At 36.5% G+C, this 17,152-nt stretch overlaps 2 protein-coding genes across 4 annotated transcripts in view; one reads left to right on the plus strand and one right to left on the minus strand.

The window, feature by feature from the left end:
• IRAK1BP1 (interleukin 1 receptor associated kinase 1 binding protein 1) overlaps window positions 1–16,114 on the plus strand; it is an 18,229-nt gene extending 2,115 nt beyond the window's left edge. Inside the window, exons 2-4 of one of the 2 annotated variants that reach the window (XM_006728627.3) lie at window positions 6,163–6,228; window positions 15,152–15,282; window positions 15,386–16,114. In XM_006728627.3, coding sequence (XP_006728690.2) covers window positions 6,163–6,228; window positions 15,152–15,282; window positions 15,386–15,656 — 468 coding nt within the window. In that variant the 3' untranslated portion in view covers window positions 15,657–16,114. The remainder of the gene's footprint in view (window positions 1–6,162; window positions 6,229–15,151; window positions 15,283–15,385) is intronic. The other variant, XM_081828568.1, reaches the window with a different exon arrangement.
• The window catches only part of LOC115937180 (uncharacterized), a 331,655-nt gene that overhangs the window by 302,792 nt on the left and 11,711 nt on the right, over window positions 1–17,152 (minus strand). The window lies entirely within an intron of this gene.

Consider the following 17,152-nt stretch of genomic DNA (forward strand, 5'->3'; position numbering starts at 1 on the left):
AGCCTGGTGATGGGTATTAAAGAGGGCACGTACTGAATGGAGCACTGGATGTTATACGCAAACAATGAATCATGGAACACTACATCAAGAAAAAAAGACAACTTACCATTCTGTATTTTAATTGTTGCTTTACTGTTGTCTCCTTCGTATTCTAAACCTCTCCAGAGCTCGGACCATTTTCTATCACTTGCTTTGCATTCATGGGTTATGCTTTATACACATCACATAATATATACTCAAAAAATGGTTTTTGAATGACTAAAAGAAAAAAATGAAGCACTAAATAAACTATTCAACTACATGATAGATCAACTATAGGTTATTTTATGATCATATATAGTTTCACATGTAAAGGCATACCCTCATTTTTAGTGTTGTTTTCATAGAAAAATGTTTTAAGTTCTAAGCAGTATTTACTTATTCAACCATCAAACATTTTTAAAGCATTTCCTATCACTGTTCATTTTAAAATAGCATTTAATGTGATAGTAATTATTTTGCTTTCTGTTTTATATGTTCCCTCCATAGGCTGTAAGCTTCAGTATTTGCCTACTCATAATTGTATTTTTTTTTTCAATAAATGTGTAATAGGTGCATGTTCTGGGCACCAAAAATAGAGAATGAGTAAAACTTAGGCACTGTGCTGAAGGAGTCTTATGATAGGAATAGACTAATATATAGAAGTGTTGTGAAGAAACATGTACATGAGACAATACAGTAGAATAAAAGGAGATAATGTTCATTTTACTTGAGAAATTCCAGAAAGATTTCATAATGGAAGTGAGTGACTCTTTGTATCAGATCTTGAACAGTGACTGAAAGTAAAGCATTCCAGTTCCACGCTAGAATGCAGCAAGTATGTGTATTCAGAACACTATATGCAGTTCATTTTGGCTAGGACACAGGAGTACCTGGGGGAAATGGAGGAGAATCAAGATAAGACTGAAGAAGAAAGCTATAGACAGAACATGGAGGAAGGCCTTGTTTGCTATATTGAGGAGTTTGGATATTATTGGTGATTAAAAAAAAACACAACCTGCTTAATTGCTAGACCTTTTACAAATGTTGTCTCATTTGACATGAAACTGGCATTTCAGTTGCTGTTTAGAGATGAGAACTCTCAGGATCAGAGTGATTATTGGCAGGTAGGTTGCCCAAGGTCAAACAGCTAGGAGGTGGCAGAGTTTAGACTCCAGTCAAGAATTTTGACCTCAAAGCTCTTGCTCTTACCCACTGTAGTATGTTGCTGCTTTATTGTCTTGGCAGTGGGTGATTGAGTTTTAAGTAGGGGATGTAGCAGATGCTATTGATACCCCACACTTGTATCCCTTGGCACTTCACATTTGTGTGCATACAGGCCCAACTTCCATATGCCAACACTTGTGAATTCCTTGCCAGTTTTTCCCTGATGCAGTTTTTCCTGGCTCCACCTCCAAGTGGGCCAGCCAGTAGTGCCAGAGAATTAACAATCCTTCTCAAGCTCTAGCAGCCTTCACCTAACAACTGAGGGGAGTGAGTGGAAAGAGACTTTACCCCTTGGGCAGGATAACTGAGGCATGTGTTCTGCCCTGGTTCCCAGAGTTTCTCTGCAGGAATAAGTTCCAGTGGCCCATAGTGGTGACTGCCTGACAATGCATACTTTAATGGCTTGCCTTCCTTTCGTTTCACTTCCCACTCTCCTATAGTATTTCTTGGGATCATCTTAAAAATTAAGTGTACTCACATCCTTGTATCAGGGTCCATTTCTGGGTGCATTCAAATTAAGATAGGGAGTAGTAGGAATAGATTGAACGCATCATATGAGTTGGCTTCAGTTTTTCATTATTAAAAATGGTGACAAAATGAATATCCTTGTTGCTAGATATTTATACATGTTTTTAATTATGTTTTTTAGACATTAATTCCTGGCTTATACATACTTTTAAGGCTTATGAAAAATTACAGTCTAGGATGAAAAGTTTACATCTTCACTATAAATATATCCTTGGCATAGTGGGTATTATTTTCTTTTTTAACTTTGCCAATTCAGTAGTCAAAAAAATGTTACTGTCATTTCCTGTGTTTTACTCTTTTTTACACTGAGGTTAAGCTTTTTTTCATGTAAATTGCCAATTTGTAATACTTTGTCCATTTTTTCTATTGTCTTCATTAATTTATGGGAAGTTTTAAAAAATTAGTTTCAGCTGTGCAGTATAATGATTCAACAATTCTGTACATTTCTCAGTGCTCATCAAGATAATTATACTCTTAATCCATTTTATCGCTCTATCTATATCCTATTCCGCACTTCCCTCTGGCATCCACTGGTTTGTTCTCTGTAGTTGAGTCTTTTTTGTCTCTTTTGTTTGTTTGTTCATTTGGTTTTTAAATTCTGCATATGAGTATAATCATATGGTATTTGTCTTTTTTCTGGCTAACTTATCTTACTTAGCATTATATACTCTAGAATCCATATTGTTGCAAATGGCAAGATTTCTTTTTTTATGGCTGAGTAATAGTCCAGTGTGCGTGTGTGTGTGTGTGTGTGTGTGTGTGTGTGTGTGTGTGTTTGTCTGAATGTCTGTCTCACATCTTCTTTATCCATTCACCTAAAGATGGACACTTAGGTTGCTTCCATATCTTGACTATCATAAATAATGCTGCAATAAACATAGGGATGCAGGTATCTTTTTGAATTTGTGTTTTTGTCTTCTTTGGGTAAATACCCAGTAGTGGAATTACTGATCATATGGTAATTCTATTTTTAACTTTTTGAGGAACCTCCATACTGTTTTCCACAGTGGCTGCACCAGTCTGCATTCCCACCAGTCATGTACAAGGGTTCCTTTTCTCCACATCCTCACCAACATTTGTTATTTCTTGTGTGTTTTAGCCATTCTGACAGATATAAGGTGATATCTCATTATCATTATGGTTTTAATTTGCATTTCCCTGAGATGAGTGATGTTGAGCATCTTTTCATGTGTCTGTTGGCCATCTGTATGCCTTCTTTGGAAGAATGTCTATTCAGGTCCTCTGCGCATTTTTTAATTAGATTATTTGTTTTTGTGGTGCTGAGTTGTATAAATTCTTTATCTGTTTTGGATATTAACCCCGTATGGGATATATCATTTGCAGATTATCTTCTCTCATTCAGTAGATCGCCTTTTTGTTTTGTTGATGGTTTCCTTCCCTGTGTAAAAGCTTTTGATTTTGGTGTAGTCCCAATAGTTTAATTTTGCTTTTGTTTCCCTTGCCAGAGGAGACATATCTAGACAAATGTTTCTATGGCTAATGTCAAAGAAATTATTGCCCATGTTTTCTTCTAGGAATTTTATGGTTTCAGGTCCCACATTTAGATCTTTAATCCATTTTGAGTTTATTTTTATGTATGATGTGAGAAAGTGGTCCAGTTTCATTCTTTTGCATGTAGCCGTCCAGTTTTCCCAGCACCATTTGTTGAAGAGACTGCCTTTTTCCCATTGTATATTCTTGCATCCTTTGTTGTAGATTGTTATAGGCCATGTAAGTGTGGGATTATTTCTGAGCTCTCTCTTCCATTCCATTGATCTATGTGTCTATTTCTGTGCCAATATTTACTGTTCTGATTACTGCTGCTTTGTAGTATATCTTGATATCTGGGATTGTGATACCTCTAGCTTTGTCCTTCTTTTTCAAGATTAATTTAAGGGAATGTTAAAATTAAGATTATCAATAATTGTCTTTCATGTATTGCAAAAATTTTCCCAATTTCATATTTGCCATATAACTTTTTACAGTATTGAACATTCAAAATTTTTACGTTTTATTTAGTCAAATTCATTAATCTTTTCTGTATGTTTCTTGCCTTTGGTGTAACACTTATTGGGTCCTTCGGAAGCTTAAGGTTATATAACCATTAACTAATATTTCCTGGAACCTTTAGGGACCCTTTATACTACATTAAATATTTGCTGTGTTGGAATTTATTTTGGTGTAAGGAAAAGGGTTTTATTTTCTCCTAAATGGTCAGTTGCTATACTGAAATTATGTACTGAAGTCTTATCCCTTACTGCTTGTGCAAGAACCTAATTGGAATTGCCTTTAAAAGTAAAAAGTATTAAAAAATTTTTAAATAAATAAAAAAAATAAAAGTATTGCTTTACATAACCTTATGGGTAATATGCGCTTGAGGTATGCAATGGTCAAGGCTCTATTTCTTTTTTTTTTTTTTTAGATTTTATTTATTTGACAGAGAGAGACACAGTGAGAGAGGGAACACAAGCAGGGGGAGTGAGAGAGGGAGAAGCAGTCTTCCCGTGGAGCAGGGAGCCCGACATGGGGCTCGATCCCAGGACCCTGGGATCATGACCTGAGTGGAAGGCAGAGGCTTAACGACTAAGCCACCCAGGTGCCCCAAGCCTCTATATTTGATGCAGTTCTCCTGGCTTTCCTGCAGCTTCCTGCATGATACCAAAATGGCTGCAACATTCCCAAGCCTTACACCACATACTGTACCATAATAAGAAAGACAATAGTTCTTATTTCCTGCAACCACATAAAAAATATTCCTGTAGTTCACTGTAAATGGACAACCTAAATTTGTCTTTGTGGCCAGAGAAATGGCATATACTAATTAGCTTAGATTTGGATTTCTCCCCATTTTTAACCTAATCCTGTAGCAAGTTAGGTGTGACCTATTTTAGACCTATTAGGATTTACCTTGAGCCACATAGTTGCTACTTAGAGAAAGTAGGGGCAGAATGTATGACATGAGGATTCCATATTGCTTCTTGTGCCTACTGGTTTGAAATGTTACTGGTATTTTATTTGCAATCTTCAGACATTCTTGGATCAGTTTCAGAACACTAGTTCTTTTCATCCTGGTTATGTTCCTACATTAGTACCACATTATTAAATTATTATATCTTTGTAAAACTTATGTAGGGCAACTTCTCCCCTCATTACTTTTCTACTAAAAAGATTTCCTGTCTGCAAGGGACATGTTAAATGACACCATGGGGATACGATCAGAAAATCCAGACAGTATAAAACTCTACAGTCCAAATAAAACTTCTGTTCATATTTTGCATTGTTTATATATTAATTTCAGGAGAATTGCTGATTTTATAATATTGTATCGGGTCCATTTATTCAAGCATTTTTTTATATAAAGTTTTATGGTTTTCTTCATGTTTATCCTTTTTAAGTTTACTCCTGCCATAACATGGTTTTTTATACCTATTGAGAATGTTACCTTGCTGCCTTCATAGACTTAAGTACTTACTCTTATACTGACCATTTTGTGTTTTAAAATCTGCCCTTTATAAAATTTGGATATAAAATAGCTTCCCAGGAGCTTACTTGGGAAAACTTAATGGACTAGGCTGGAATATTTTAGTATTTTTTAGTTTGTACCCAATATGGCAGGATTTCCCAATCTCAGCATTATTTTTAACATCCTGGACTAGATAATTCTTTGTTATGGGAAGCTGTCCTATACATTGTAGAATATTTAGCTATATTCCTGGCCCTACCCATCAGGTAACCAACTTGTCCTGATTTACTGGGGACTGTCCCAGTTTTGCAGCTGACAGTCCCATGTCTTAGGAACCTCCTCAGTTCCTGGCAAACAGGAGCATTTATTCACACTGTCTACTTACTGCATCACGGTAGCGTACTCCCCTAGCCCATTTTAACAATCGAGTATGTCTCCAGACATTAACAGATTTCCCCGGGACGCAAAATTGCCTTCTGCTTAGGAGCCATTACCTTATAGATAAGCAGAAAATCTCATATTTTGTGTGGGAGGCCACCAGCCAAACATTACCAGGAATATATCTACGGTGAAACAAATTTAGGTTTATTTAGCATGATCAGCAGACACTCCTGTAACATTCAAATGCTTTACGTACAAATAATTCCTCATATGTATACCTCTCTAAGTTCATACTTTTTGTACAAGCTAATGTAAAAATTACTACAAATGGAGTGACAGTTATGAAATTTTCAGCAAATATTTGTAGACTTTAAAGTTATTTTATGTAACTTTTAAGAAAGTTTTAAACATCAGGCAAACCAGTTCTTTCTGCATACTCTGTCATTCTGATTTTAATAAGTTCAGGTTTCTACTTTATGTTTTAGAGTCATTGCATTTAGTAGCCAAACCTTTTAGTAATCATACTCTTGTACTTTCTGCTTCAGGCAGAAAATGTAACTGTGACAAAGGACTTTAGAAGAGTGGAAAATGCTTATCATATGGAAGCAGAGGTATGTACTTATCATAACAAATAATTGGAAACAGCATGACTTTGTGGGGACAATTTGCATTTATTTTTATTCTTGAAATGTACAGGAGAAATGCTTCTCATGGTATTGATAAAAATTATTTTTCTCAAAATCATTTTTGGTATTAATATCTGTGGGGTTTTTTTGTTTACTTATTTTTTTTTTTTTAGTAATCTCTACACCCAACATGGGGCTCGAACTCACGACCTCAAGATCAAGAGTCGCATACTCTTCCCACTGAGCCAGCCAGGTGCCCCTGTGTGAGCTTTTAAAAAAATTTTAATGAGATTTATTTGAGAGAAATCATTTGAAATGGAATAAATATAGCAAGAAGGAAGTGGCAGTTAATTGCCACCTAATAAAATTTTAGTAAAGTTAACACTTTGTGAGCAGGAAACACTGTAGGAGAGAAATTTCTTCTCAGATAAAAAGCAAATTAATAAAGTCCTAACATAAGGATTGAAACATTTTTCAACTCTTTTCTTTTGTAATGCAATTTTACTGTGTTGTGGTAAGTTAAATTTTATTTAAATATAAAAACCTCTTGTGGGTGCCCATGTGGCTTAGTTGGTTAAGCATTGGACTCTTGATTTTGGCTCAGGTCATGAACTTAGAGTCACTAGGGAGTCTAAGATTCTCTCTCTCCCTCTGCCCCCCTCCCCACATGTGCATGCACACACTCTCTCTCTAAAAGGAATAAATAAATCTTTAAAAATAAAAAACACTTGGGGCACCTGGCTAGCTTAGTCGGTAGAGCTTTCAACTCTTGATCTTGGGGTTGTGAGTTCAAGCCCCATGTTGGGTGTAGAGATTACTTAAAAATAAAATCTTTTTTTTTTTTTAAGATTTTATTTATTTATTTGAGAGAGAGAGAATGAGAGAGAGCACATGAGAGGGGTTAGGGTCAGAGGGAGAAGCAGACTCCCTGCTGAGCAGGGAGGCCAACGTGGGACTCGATCCAGGGACTCCAGGATCACGACCTGAGCTGAAGGCAGTCGCTTAACCAACTGAGCCACCCAGGCGCCCCAAAAATAAAATCTTTCAGGGGCACCTAGGTGGCTCAGTTGGTTAAGCGTCTGTCTGACTTCAGCTCAGGTCATGGTCTCAGGGTCCTGGGATGGAGCCCCAAGCCCCATGTCAGGCTCCCTGCTATGCTTATCCCTCCCCCTCTACCTCTCCCCCCTGCTCGTGCTCTCTTTGTCCCTCTCTCTAAATAAATAAAATCTTTAAAAATAAAATAAAATCTTTAAAATAAATAATTTTAAAAATAAAAAAAAATAAAAAGGCACTAACCCTTTGCCCAAATTAAAAAGAACAAAATAGTTTTTGTACACTCAATGATAACATTTAGTTCCTACAACTGCCTATACTTTTTACTTATCTTTAAAGATTTTATAATCAGGATATTATGAAATCAGAGTATGTTATAATTGTGGTTAGGTTATAGGACTGCTCTTTGTTTCAAGCTTCCAAACATCTTGGGATACGTGCTAGGTCCATACTGCCTCCTCATCACAGAAAGCAAACAAGAATGGAGTTAGAGTGGACTCTTATTTATCTAGTCAGATAATCTTTATCTTTTTTTTTTTAAGATTTTATTTATTCATTTGAGACAGAGAGAGAGAGAGAGAGAGCATGAGCAGGGGAGAGGCAGAGGGAGAGGGAGAAGCAGGCTCCCTGCCAAGCCAGGAGCCAGACATGGGGCTCAATCCCAGGACCCTGGGATCATGACCTGAGCCGAAGGCAGATGCTTAACCATCTGAGCCACCCAGGTGCCCCAGATAATCTTTATCTTTAGAGGTGGGAAATATCTCAAGAAATCATCTAGTCCTACCTTCAGGCAGATAATAGATTATTTTTCTAATTTTAAAGATGTGACTTTAATCTCAGATAACTTGGGCTCAGACTTCTCAAAGACTATTACAAGAATTAGAATGGAAATTAGAATCCTGGCTTCTTACCTCTTTGAGATAGTCATTTCTACAAACATTGTTGCTCCTGTACTTATTTAATAGTTTTGTGATTTCTCCACTTAAAATTATCAATTAATTGCTCATGATAATTTTAGGGATCCACGTGGCAAAATTTATTTTATAGTAGTTGGGATTGAAAAGTATCTTTCAAAACAGGATGAAGGGGCCCGGGGGGAATGGGCAAAATGGATGCAGGGGAGTGGGAGGTACAGGCTTCCAGTTACGGAAGGAGTAAGTCACAGCAATGAAAGGTACAACATAGGAAATATAGTCAATAGTATTGTAATAGTGTTGTACAGTGACAGATGGTAGCCACACTTCTGGTGAGCATAGACTTGCTGGGGCACCTGGCTGGCTTGGTTGGTGGAGCATGTGACTCTCCATCTTGGCGTTGTTAAGTTGGAGCCCCATGTTGGATGTAGAGATTACTTAAAATCTTTAAAAAAAAAAAAAAGGTATAGACTTGTTGAATCACTGTGTTGTACACCTGAAACTAATGTAACATTGTATGCCAACTATACTTCAATTTTTAAAAAAGGGAGTTACTTCTCAGATATAAAAAGTTTTAATATTTTTAATGATTTTTATGATATACACTATGATATCATTGTCTCATATCAATTGTCTTCTTAAAATAGGTTTTCCAATTTGGGGCTATTTGGGTGATATTCACAATAGAGATTGGATGTCCAAAAAAAAAAAAAAAAAACCCTCAACAGGATGAAGAACAGAGTAGTAAGATTCCATATTATGGAGATCAAAAGCCGGGAGTTATTCTGGAACTCCTCCAGTAGTTATTACCTATCAGGACTTCAGGCTGTAGTGAATGTACATTGGGCTCAGGTTATCTTAAGTTAATGGGGTTTATTGTGAAGGTAAAACCAGGAAGTAAGGAGGAAGAAGAATGGTCCCAGCAAATACACAGACAGGCTTCATAGAAAACTGGCATGTTTTTCAGACTGAGTTGTTTTAGGGACTCACTGTGCAGTTATAGAAAATGTTATTAGAGCTGCTTGTTTTGCTGTAAGAATATGACTAAATGAGGACTTGGCTAAACACTGCTCCTCTTCCTTCTGCTATACTTACTTCTTAATGTCTTACACTCAATTTCTTCAGAGAATCTGATTATATTTTGTATAGTGTTCCCTGATAGCCAGAATTCTTATATCCTGCAATCTGATACATGATTGCTCTTAGGTCAGCATCAGCAGTCAGTGGAGACCAGGGGTCACAAGGTACAAAATAATGTCTAACATATACCAATATTCTCATAGACAGTTAAATATATAAAGTAAGATCAGGGGCACCTGGGTGGCTCAGTCGTTAAGCGTCTGCCTTCGGCTCAGGTCATGATCCCAGGGTCCTGGGATCGAGCCCGGCATCGGGCTCCCTGCTCAGCGGGAAGCCTGCTTCTCCCTTTCCCACTCCCCCTGCTTGTGTCTCACTGTGTCTCTCTCTGTCAAAACAAAATCTTTAGGAAAAAAAAAAAAGTAAGATCAGATGATAGCATATTACATAATAACTAAAATTTACATCCTGAAAGGCACTTTAGAGATTCTTTATCTAAACTCCCACCTACCCTGCTCCTTCTCTTTATTTTAAAGATAATATTGAAGGTTAGAAATTATGTACGTGCATGAATATAAAAAGTTTATTCCATTTTCAGACATCTAATCAATACAAAATTTTGTAACATTAAGAGAGAATTGACTTACTACTATTCATCCATTATGTACCTCTCCAAGAAGAACAACTTGTTCCTTCAGGTAGATACTTGAAGTTCAGTATCATGTTGATGCTCCTTTTTTCTTCTCCAGGGGTAAGAATCCCCAGTTTCTTTAATCACTTCTTATAGTAAGACAAACTCTTTATTGAGCTTACCAATTTCCATCTAGAGCACCTACAGCTATAGTGTCCTAATTGTGATTTAGCCAGTCCATACTAGAGAAAGACGATTATCTCCTTTATCCGGGAATGTTTAAGACTGAACTTCTAACACTCGCATCACATTGTTACCTTCTTTTGAGCTCACAGTCATAATTAGTAATTACAATTAATTTAACTGTCTTTCTCATATGCTGCTTTTAAATCATATTTCTCCTATTTTATACTTTGTTATTGCTATTTCAAAATGAAGTATAAGAGTTTAAGTTTACCTCTGTAAAATTTTATCCACTAGATTTGACTTGTATTTCTAGCCTATTAGGATCTTTTTGGATTTTGATTTTATCAAGCAGGGTTTATAGTCCATCCTGCCAGCTTTCTGTCACCTGCTGATCTGATCATCTGTGTACCCATCTGTGTAATTAATAAAAATATTAAGTAGCATTAATCAACTATGACACTAACCAACAGTGTTGCCATGAAGACTATATGTCAGTATATCCTAAGACTTGTCTAAATAAGCAAAATATAAATCCTTTATAGCTATAGTATTTCTCTGGTAACTTGCCAGCTAGGAAGTCAAGTTAGTACATCTTGACTTGTTCTTAATACTCTCAAATCTACAATCTCAATAGATTGGCCTTTGGATAGAAATAATTTGGCAGTGGTTCAGAAGATAAGAGTTTAGAAGAAAAGCATCGAGTTGGTGAACTTCACTCCCAAGAATAAAAGCAAAGTTAAAAGTCAGATGAGTTTTCTACTTAATATCCCACCAAGAAACTCAGTACTTAGAGAACCTGATAAGATTTTAGTCTTAAATTCCTGTGTTCTTATTTTGTTATTCCTGGATGCCTTCTTGAGGACCATTAAAATGAGAAAGACTTACATTCTTTTCTTCAGAGACAGGACCAAGAAAGCCGGGGGAGATTTAAAGAGGGAAGAAAAGACTAGATTGTGGCAATATGAAAAAGAAAAGAAAGCATGCAAATTGCTTGAGGCCTATGGCAATGAAACAAAATGAATCAAAAGGCCCTATTCTTTCCTTCTCATAGAAACCTTTTTTCTTTCTTTTCTACTTTCTTACAAACTAATTTTTAAAATAATCTGTTTTAGAATCTTGCTTAGAATTGAAAGGTGTCTAGCCTACTACATGTAGTTTGTTCAGTGTTATCCACTTGCCTTTTGGGGAAATTAGAACTATAAGTATTTTTAAAGAGGCTTTTGGCCTGTTTCTTTATGGTAAGTGAGATTAGCAATAATTCAGAAGTCTCATTTGCAGAAATTTTTAATGAACTGAGATTTGATTTATCCAATAGGAGACAAATTAATCAAAAGCACTTAAAATCGCACCTATTTGGGGGGTATCTGGCTGGCTCAGTCAGCATAACATGTGATGATTGATCTTGGGGTCATGAATTAGAGCTCCATGTTAGGGGTAGAGTTTACTTAAAAAAAAAAAAAAAAACTCACCTATTTTGGAGTTCAGTTTCTTTTTTAGTACTAAAATTTCTAAACTAATGATTCTTCTTGACCAAAGAGATGGGAAGCATTTATGTATCAATCTGTTTTGTAATTTAATATAGCTAGTACAAGATAGTAAAATCTATATATGTGTATACATTTGTAATCACATTATCTTACTGTGATGAAAAATGAGGATTCTGAATATGATATATGAATTTATCTTAAATTTTTTATCTTCAGTGTATGAGATAGATTGAAAGTTTTTTATCCTGAATACCTCTTTTTAAATAATGTGATGCAACATCTCTATTCTTTAGTAAAGTGACTCTGCTTCATTAACTTGTATTTCTACCTAGCTATGTATAGATTATATACCACATTGCTGAATTTAAAAGCAGAAGTTCAGGGCATTGGAAGGCTTAAAACAGTTCTTAAACTGTTAGAAAAAGCAGAATACAGGTTTTTTCTACCAAATTTACTTCTTGTTAATCATTTAACCCACACATTCCTAAACTATAGTTTGTCCATGGTTTGGGACAAAGACAAAGAGCTGATAGTCTGTTTACCAATGTAGATGTACTTCTAAAAGCTCATCTGCTAACTTTTTAAGTCATGCTAGTGCTGAGAGGGATGCAGGGCAGAGAAAATCTTTGAGCAGCTCCGGAGCTGATCTCAACAGATAGCTTTTCCTGTTATTTATAAAAATAGAGCAAGTAAGTACCACATGTTAAACCTGATTCTGTGGAACTAGATTTGCCTCAGATAATTGGAGGTGGTGGGGAATTGAAGAAGAAAGAATTAGTATCTTTTCTGCAAACTGCTTAGGAATTTTCACTGTCCTTCCTTCCATATACTTCTTTTTTTAATAGCAAAGAATACAAAGGATGCATACAAAAGATTCAGCATGTTTCATAGCAAAGCGGGTATATTTATAAACATTATTTTTGTTTTAAGCTATCAGAGTAGAAATTGGAATAATTTTTTAAAATAAAATTTATTTCGGGGCCCCTGTGTGGCACAGTCAGTTAAGTGTCTGACTCTTGGTTTCCGCTCAGGTCATTATCTCAGGTTCTTGAGATCAAGCCCTGCATCAGGCTTTGAGCTCAGCAAGGAGCCTGCTAAAGTTTCTGTCTCCCTCTCCTGCCCCTCCCCACACTCATTCACTCTCTCTCTCTCAAATAAATAAATAAATCTTTAAAAAAAATAAAATTGAATTCAAGGGCACTTATATAGCAAAGAATTGCTTTTGTTTTTTTTTGTTTTTTTTAAAGATTTTATTTATTTATTTGAGACAGAGAGAATGAGAGACAGAGAGCATGAGAGGGAGGAGGGTCAGAGGGAGAAGCAGACTCCCTGCCGAGCAGGGAGCCCGATGCGGGACTCGATCCAGGGACTCCAAGATCATGACCTGAGCCGAAGGCAGTCGCTCAACCAACTGAGCCACCCAGGCGCCCCAAGAATTGCTTTTGTTGATACTTGAAACCTATTATGCTCAATCACTTTAATCTGCATGCAGAGAAACCCTTTGAACTCTCAAATTTAGTTACCTTCCAACTTCCACAGAGGCACTGTAAATCTTGCCATATTTCATAACATGTAATGAAATATATGTACAGTGCCTCTGTGACACTGTTATAGATTAAATATAGCAATAAAAGACAGAGGATTTGTTTCATAGACTATGCAAATGCATAACTATGCAGAAGTATGAGATTGTCTTTTTTTTTTTTTAGAGAGAGTGAGCACACAGGCAGTGGGGAGGGGCAGAGGGGGAGAGAGAGAATCTTAATCTCACAACCCTGATATCGTTATGTGAGCTGAAATGAGTCGCATGCTTAACCAACTGGGCCACCCAGGCATCCCTGTATTTTTCATTCTTTTTTTAAAGATTATTTATTTGAGAGTGAGAAACAGCACAAGTGGGGGAAGGAACAGAGGGAGAGAATCTTCAAGCAGACTCCCTGCTGAGCCCGGAGCCCAACAAGGGGCTCAGTCTCACAACCCTGAGATCATTACCTGAGCCGAAGAGTCAGATGCTCAAGCGACTGAGCCACCCACGTGCACCCTGTATTTATTATTAAAGGCAGCCTACAGGCATTTTGGAGCTTTGATTTTCAACCAGGAAGGAAATGCAAATTTTTAAACTATTCAGAGGTTAAAAACTAGCAACCTGGGTAAGGCTGGGGAGATTGATTTTTGACTAATAGATTGGTATTCTGACTAATACCATACAGTATTAAAAAAAAAAAAAAGGAAACAAAAAAAAAAAACCACTATAAGACTTCTCTTCAAAAGGCAGACAAGACTTCTTCTTTTGGCTAAGATAGAATCACATGGACCAGATTCACCTTCCCACCTGAAACCGAAAAATGGACAAAGTATATGAAACAGTGCTTTTCAAAAGAGTGGACATAAGGAAGTGAAACACAGTGATCCCTGAGAAAAAAGAAAGAAGAAGTCCTACCATGTTGGTGCACCTGGGTGGCTCAATCCGTTAAGCACCTGCCTTTGGCTCTGCTCACGATCCCAGGATCCTGGGATCCAGCCCCGTGCAGCATGCAGCGTTGGGCTCCTTGCTCAGCGAAGAGCCTGCTTCTCCCTCTCTCTCTGCCCCTCCCCCCACTTGTTCTCTCTCTTTCTCTCTCGCTCTCAAATAAATAAATAAAATCTAAAAAAAAAAAAAAAAGTCCTACCATGTCCTAGATCACTGTCTTAAGAGTGTCCAGGCAGCTTCAAAGGGAAGGGAACCCACACAGAGCTTGGCAAACTCCTTGTATTGAGGAAATGGAATTGAGAGGCCAAACAAGACAACTAGAGTTTGTAGGAGAGTAGAGGGCTACACAGAGAGGTCTTCAGAGAACTACAGAGGGGACACCCCCCCGACCCCCTCAAGTATTCAGCAGAATACCCAGCACATGTATGTACAGAAATGACCTGAGGCTAGAAAAAGAATCACCCAAAAAATTAGAGGGAACAGTGTTTGGCATTCATACAGGGCTGGGGTACAGCACCAGCCAGACTAGAAATCTTGATTCACAGGGCATGAGGTGGAGTATACAGAAGTGTCCTGCGTCATTAGGGGGAAATAATTAATGCCAGATCGAACATTACTTTACTTCCACGTAACAAATCTTAAAAGCAAACCTAAAGAGATCAGTTTGCAAGTTAGTTAGCTGAGTTCTAGAAAAATAAAGAATGTTTATAGAAATACAAGAATATCCAATACTTCCCGTAAAGTTAATTTACAAAGATTACCTGGCATGCAAAATAGCATGGAAATAAAGCTCACAATAAGGAAAAAAATCAAACCCACCCAGAACCAGTATAGATGTTAGAATTAACAGACAAGATCATTAGTTATTATAACTGTATTTCACATGTTCAAAAGTTAAGTAGAGACACTACTTTAAAAAAATTTAATAAAACGTAATAATTTAGTTGTAAGGATCAAGTAGGCTTATCGGTCACATATTATAAAATGACCTCATTGTTATCTGGCTTTACTTTTTTTACTCATATTTAGAGAAAATTTTGAAAGAATGCATCACCCATGAAAATAATTTCAAGTGTCATTTCATTTACAGGTCTGCATTACATTTACTGAATTTGGAAAAATGCAAAATATTTGTAACTTTCTTATTGAAAAGTTAGATAGCTCTGTTGTCATCAGCCAACCCCAGTTCTATCATACTCCAGGTTCTGTTGAGAATCTTCGGTAAGTTAAGTACATCTTTAACTAAATTACCAATTAATAAAAATTATTCAGTGTTAGAGTTCATTGAATGTCATATTAATAATCTCTGCATTTAATTCCTAAGACGAAAAGCCTGTCTTGTTGCTGTTGAGAACGCATGGCGCAAAGCTCAAGAAGTCTGTAACCTTGTTGGCCAAACTTTAGGAAAACCTTTATTAATCAAAGAAGAAGAAACGAAAGAATGGGAAGGCCAGATAGATGATCTCCAGTCATCCAGACTCTCAAGTTCATTAACTGTACAACAAAAAATCAAAAGTGCAACAATACATGCTGCTTCAAAAGTATTTATAACTTTTGAAGTAAAGGGGAAAGAGAAGAAAAGAAAAAACCTCTGAAATTCCAACTAAAATATATTGTGTTTGTGTCATTTTATTTTTATACTTTTTATGTTTGCTTTTGTCCTGAAAATATATATTGTATATTATATAAAGTATTTCTCCCCAAAATCTGTCAGTCCTTGAATACAGTCCCACAAATACCTAAGTTTACTTTCTATTTTTAAAAACTTACTATGTGGAGGGGAGGGGGTGCCTGGGTAGCTCCGTTGTTAAGCATCTGCCTTCAGCTCAGGTCATGGTCCCAGGGTCCTGGGATCGAGCCCCGCATTGGGCTCCAGCCCCGCATCGGGCTCCCTGCTCAGTGGGAAGCCTGCTTCTCCCTCTCCCACTCCCCCTGCTTGTGTTCCCTCTCTTGCTGTGTCTCTGTCAAAGAAATAAATAAAATCTTTTAAAAAAAATAAATGAAAACTTACTATGGGAAATACTCTGAAAATAAATGTGTTATATGTGCACAATTATATACTGATAATATAAGTGATGTGTAAAATTTTTATATTTCTATTACAGGAATAAATATTGGCAGTCTTATTAGCATGATTCTTAACATTAACAGAGAGAACAGAAAGAATAGAATGACGAGTAATATATAACTTTTGATAAAAGGGTAGTGAGGTATACTAGGAAAATATTTTGATGCCAGAAATAAAATATAGGGACCAGATACTCTTCACCAGGCTCCTTTGATTATACCAGCACTCTCCAATACAAGTAAATGCAAGCCACATATGTAATTTAAAATTACCTGGGAGATACATATAAAAAAAGTAAAACAAAAAAAAGCCGTTGAAACTAAGTTTAAATATTTAATGTGTCCAAAATATTATCATTTCAGCATGTAATCAATATTTTAAAAATAATTAATGGCTAAGTTTTTAAAATCTATACATTGTATATCATAACAAATCTTAATTCAGATGCTAAATTTTCATCAGAAATACTTGATCTGTATTTATTTCCTAAAATGTAGTTGAAAAACTAGATTCATACCTGCAAGTTGTTCCAAACATGCTTAAAAGAGCTAGTAACTCTGCATCAGGTAGCAATTTTCAAATTAAGATTTTTAAAAATTTACAATTCAGTTCCCTGATTGTACTAGCCACATTTTAAGTACTTGAAAGTGGTTAATGGCTACTATGTTGGACAGTGCAGGGTTTTACACTGAGATAATACTGATCCTTAAGGCTATTTGAGATGTAGCAGCAAGTACATGGCATTGCTGTTGCCTTGCACATTATCTGCAGGTGATCATAAACCAAGACTGGTATGTAGCATAGGCTTCCCATTCCCCACCACAGAGCTGTGGGTCCTAGGGTTTTTCCTCTGACCTATGTCCATATTGCTATACGAATATTACTTTCCCACAGCACACTCCAGTACGTAGTTGACATCTCCACCCACTTCGTTAAGTGGCACCGAAACGGTTTTATCCATCTCCTCTGTAGTGTCCTTGGCAGGAGAGAATGTGAAAGCTAAGAAGAAAAGTTTTAGGATCC

Source organism: Leptonychotes weddellii, chromosome 8 (assembly GCF_054177405.1).
Source record: "Leptonychotes weddellii isolate Sample4059 chromosome 8, ASM5417740v2, whole genome shotgun sequence".
Taxonomy (NCBI): Eukaryota; Metazoa; Chordata; class Mammalia; order Carnivora; family Phocidae; genus Leptonychotes; species Leptonychotes weddellii.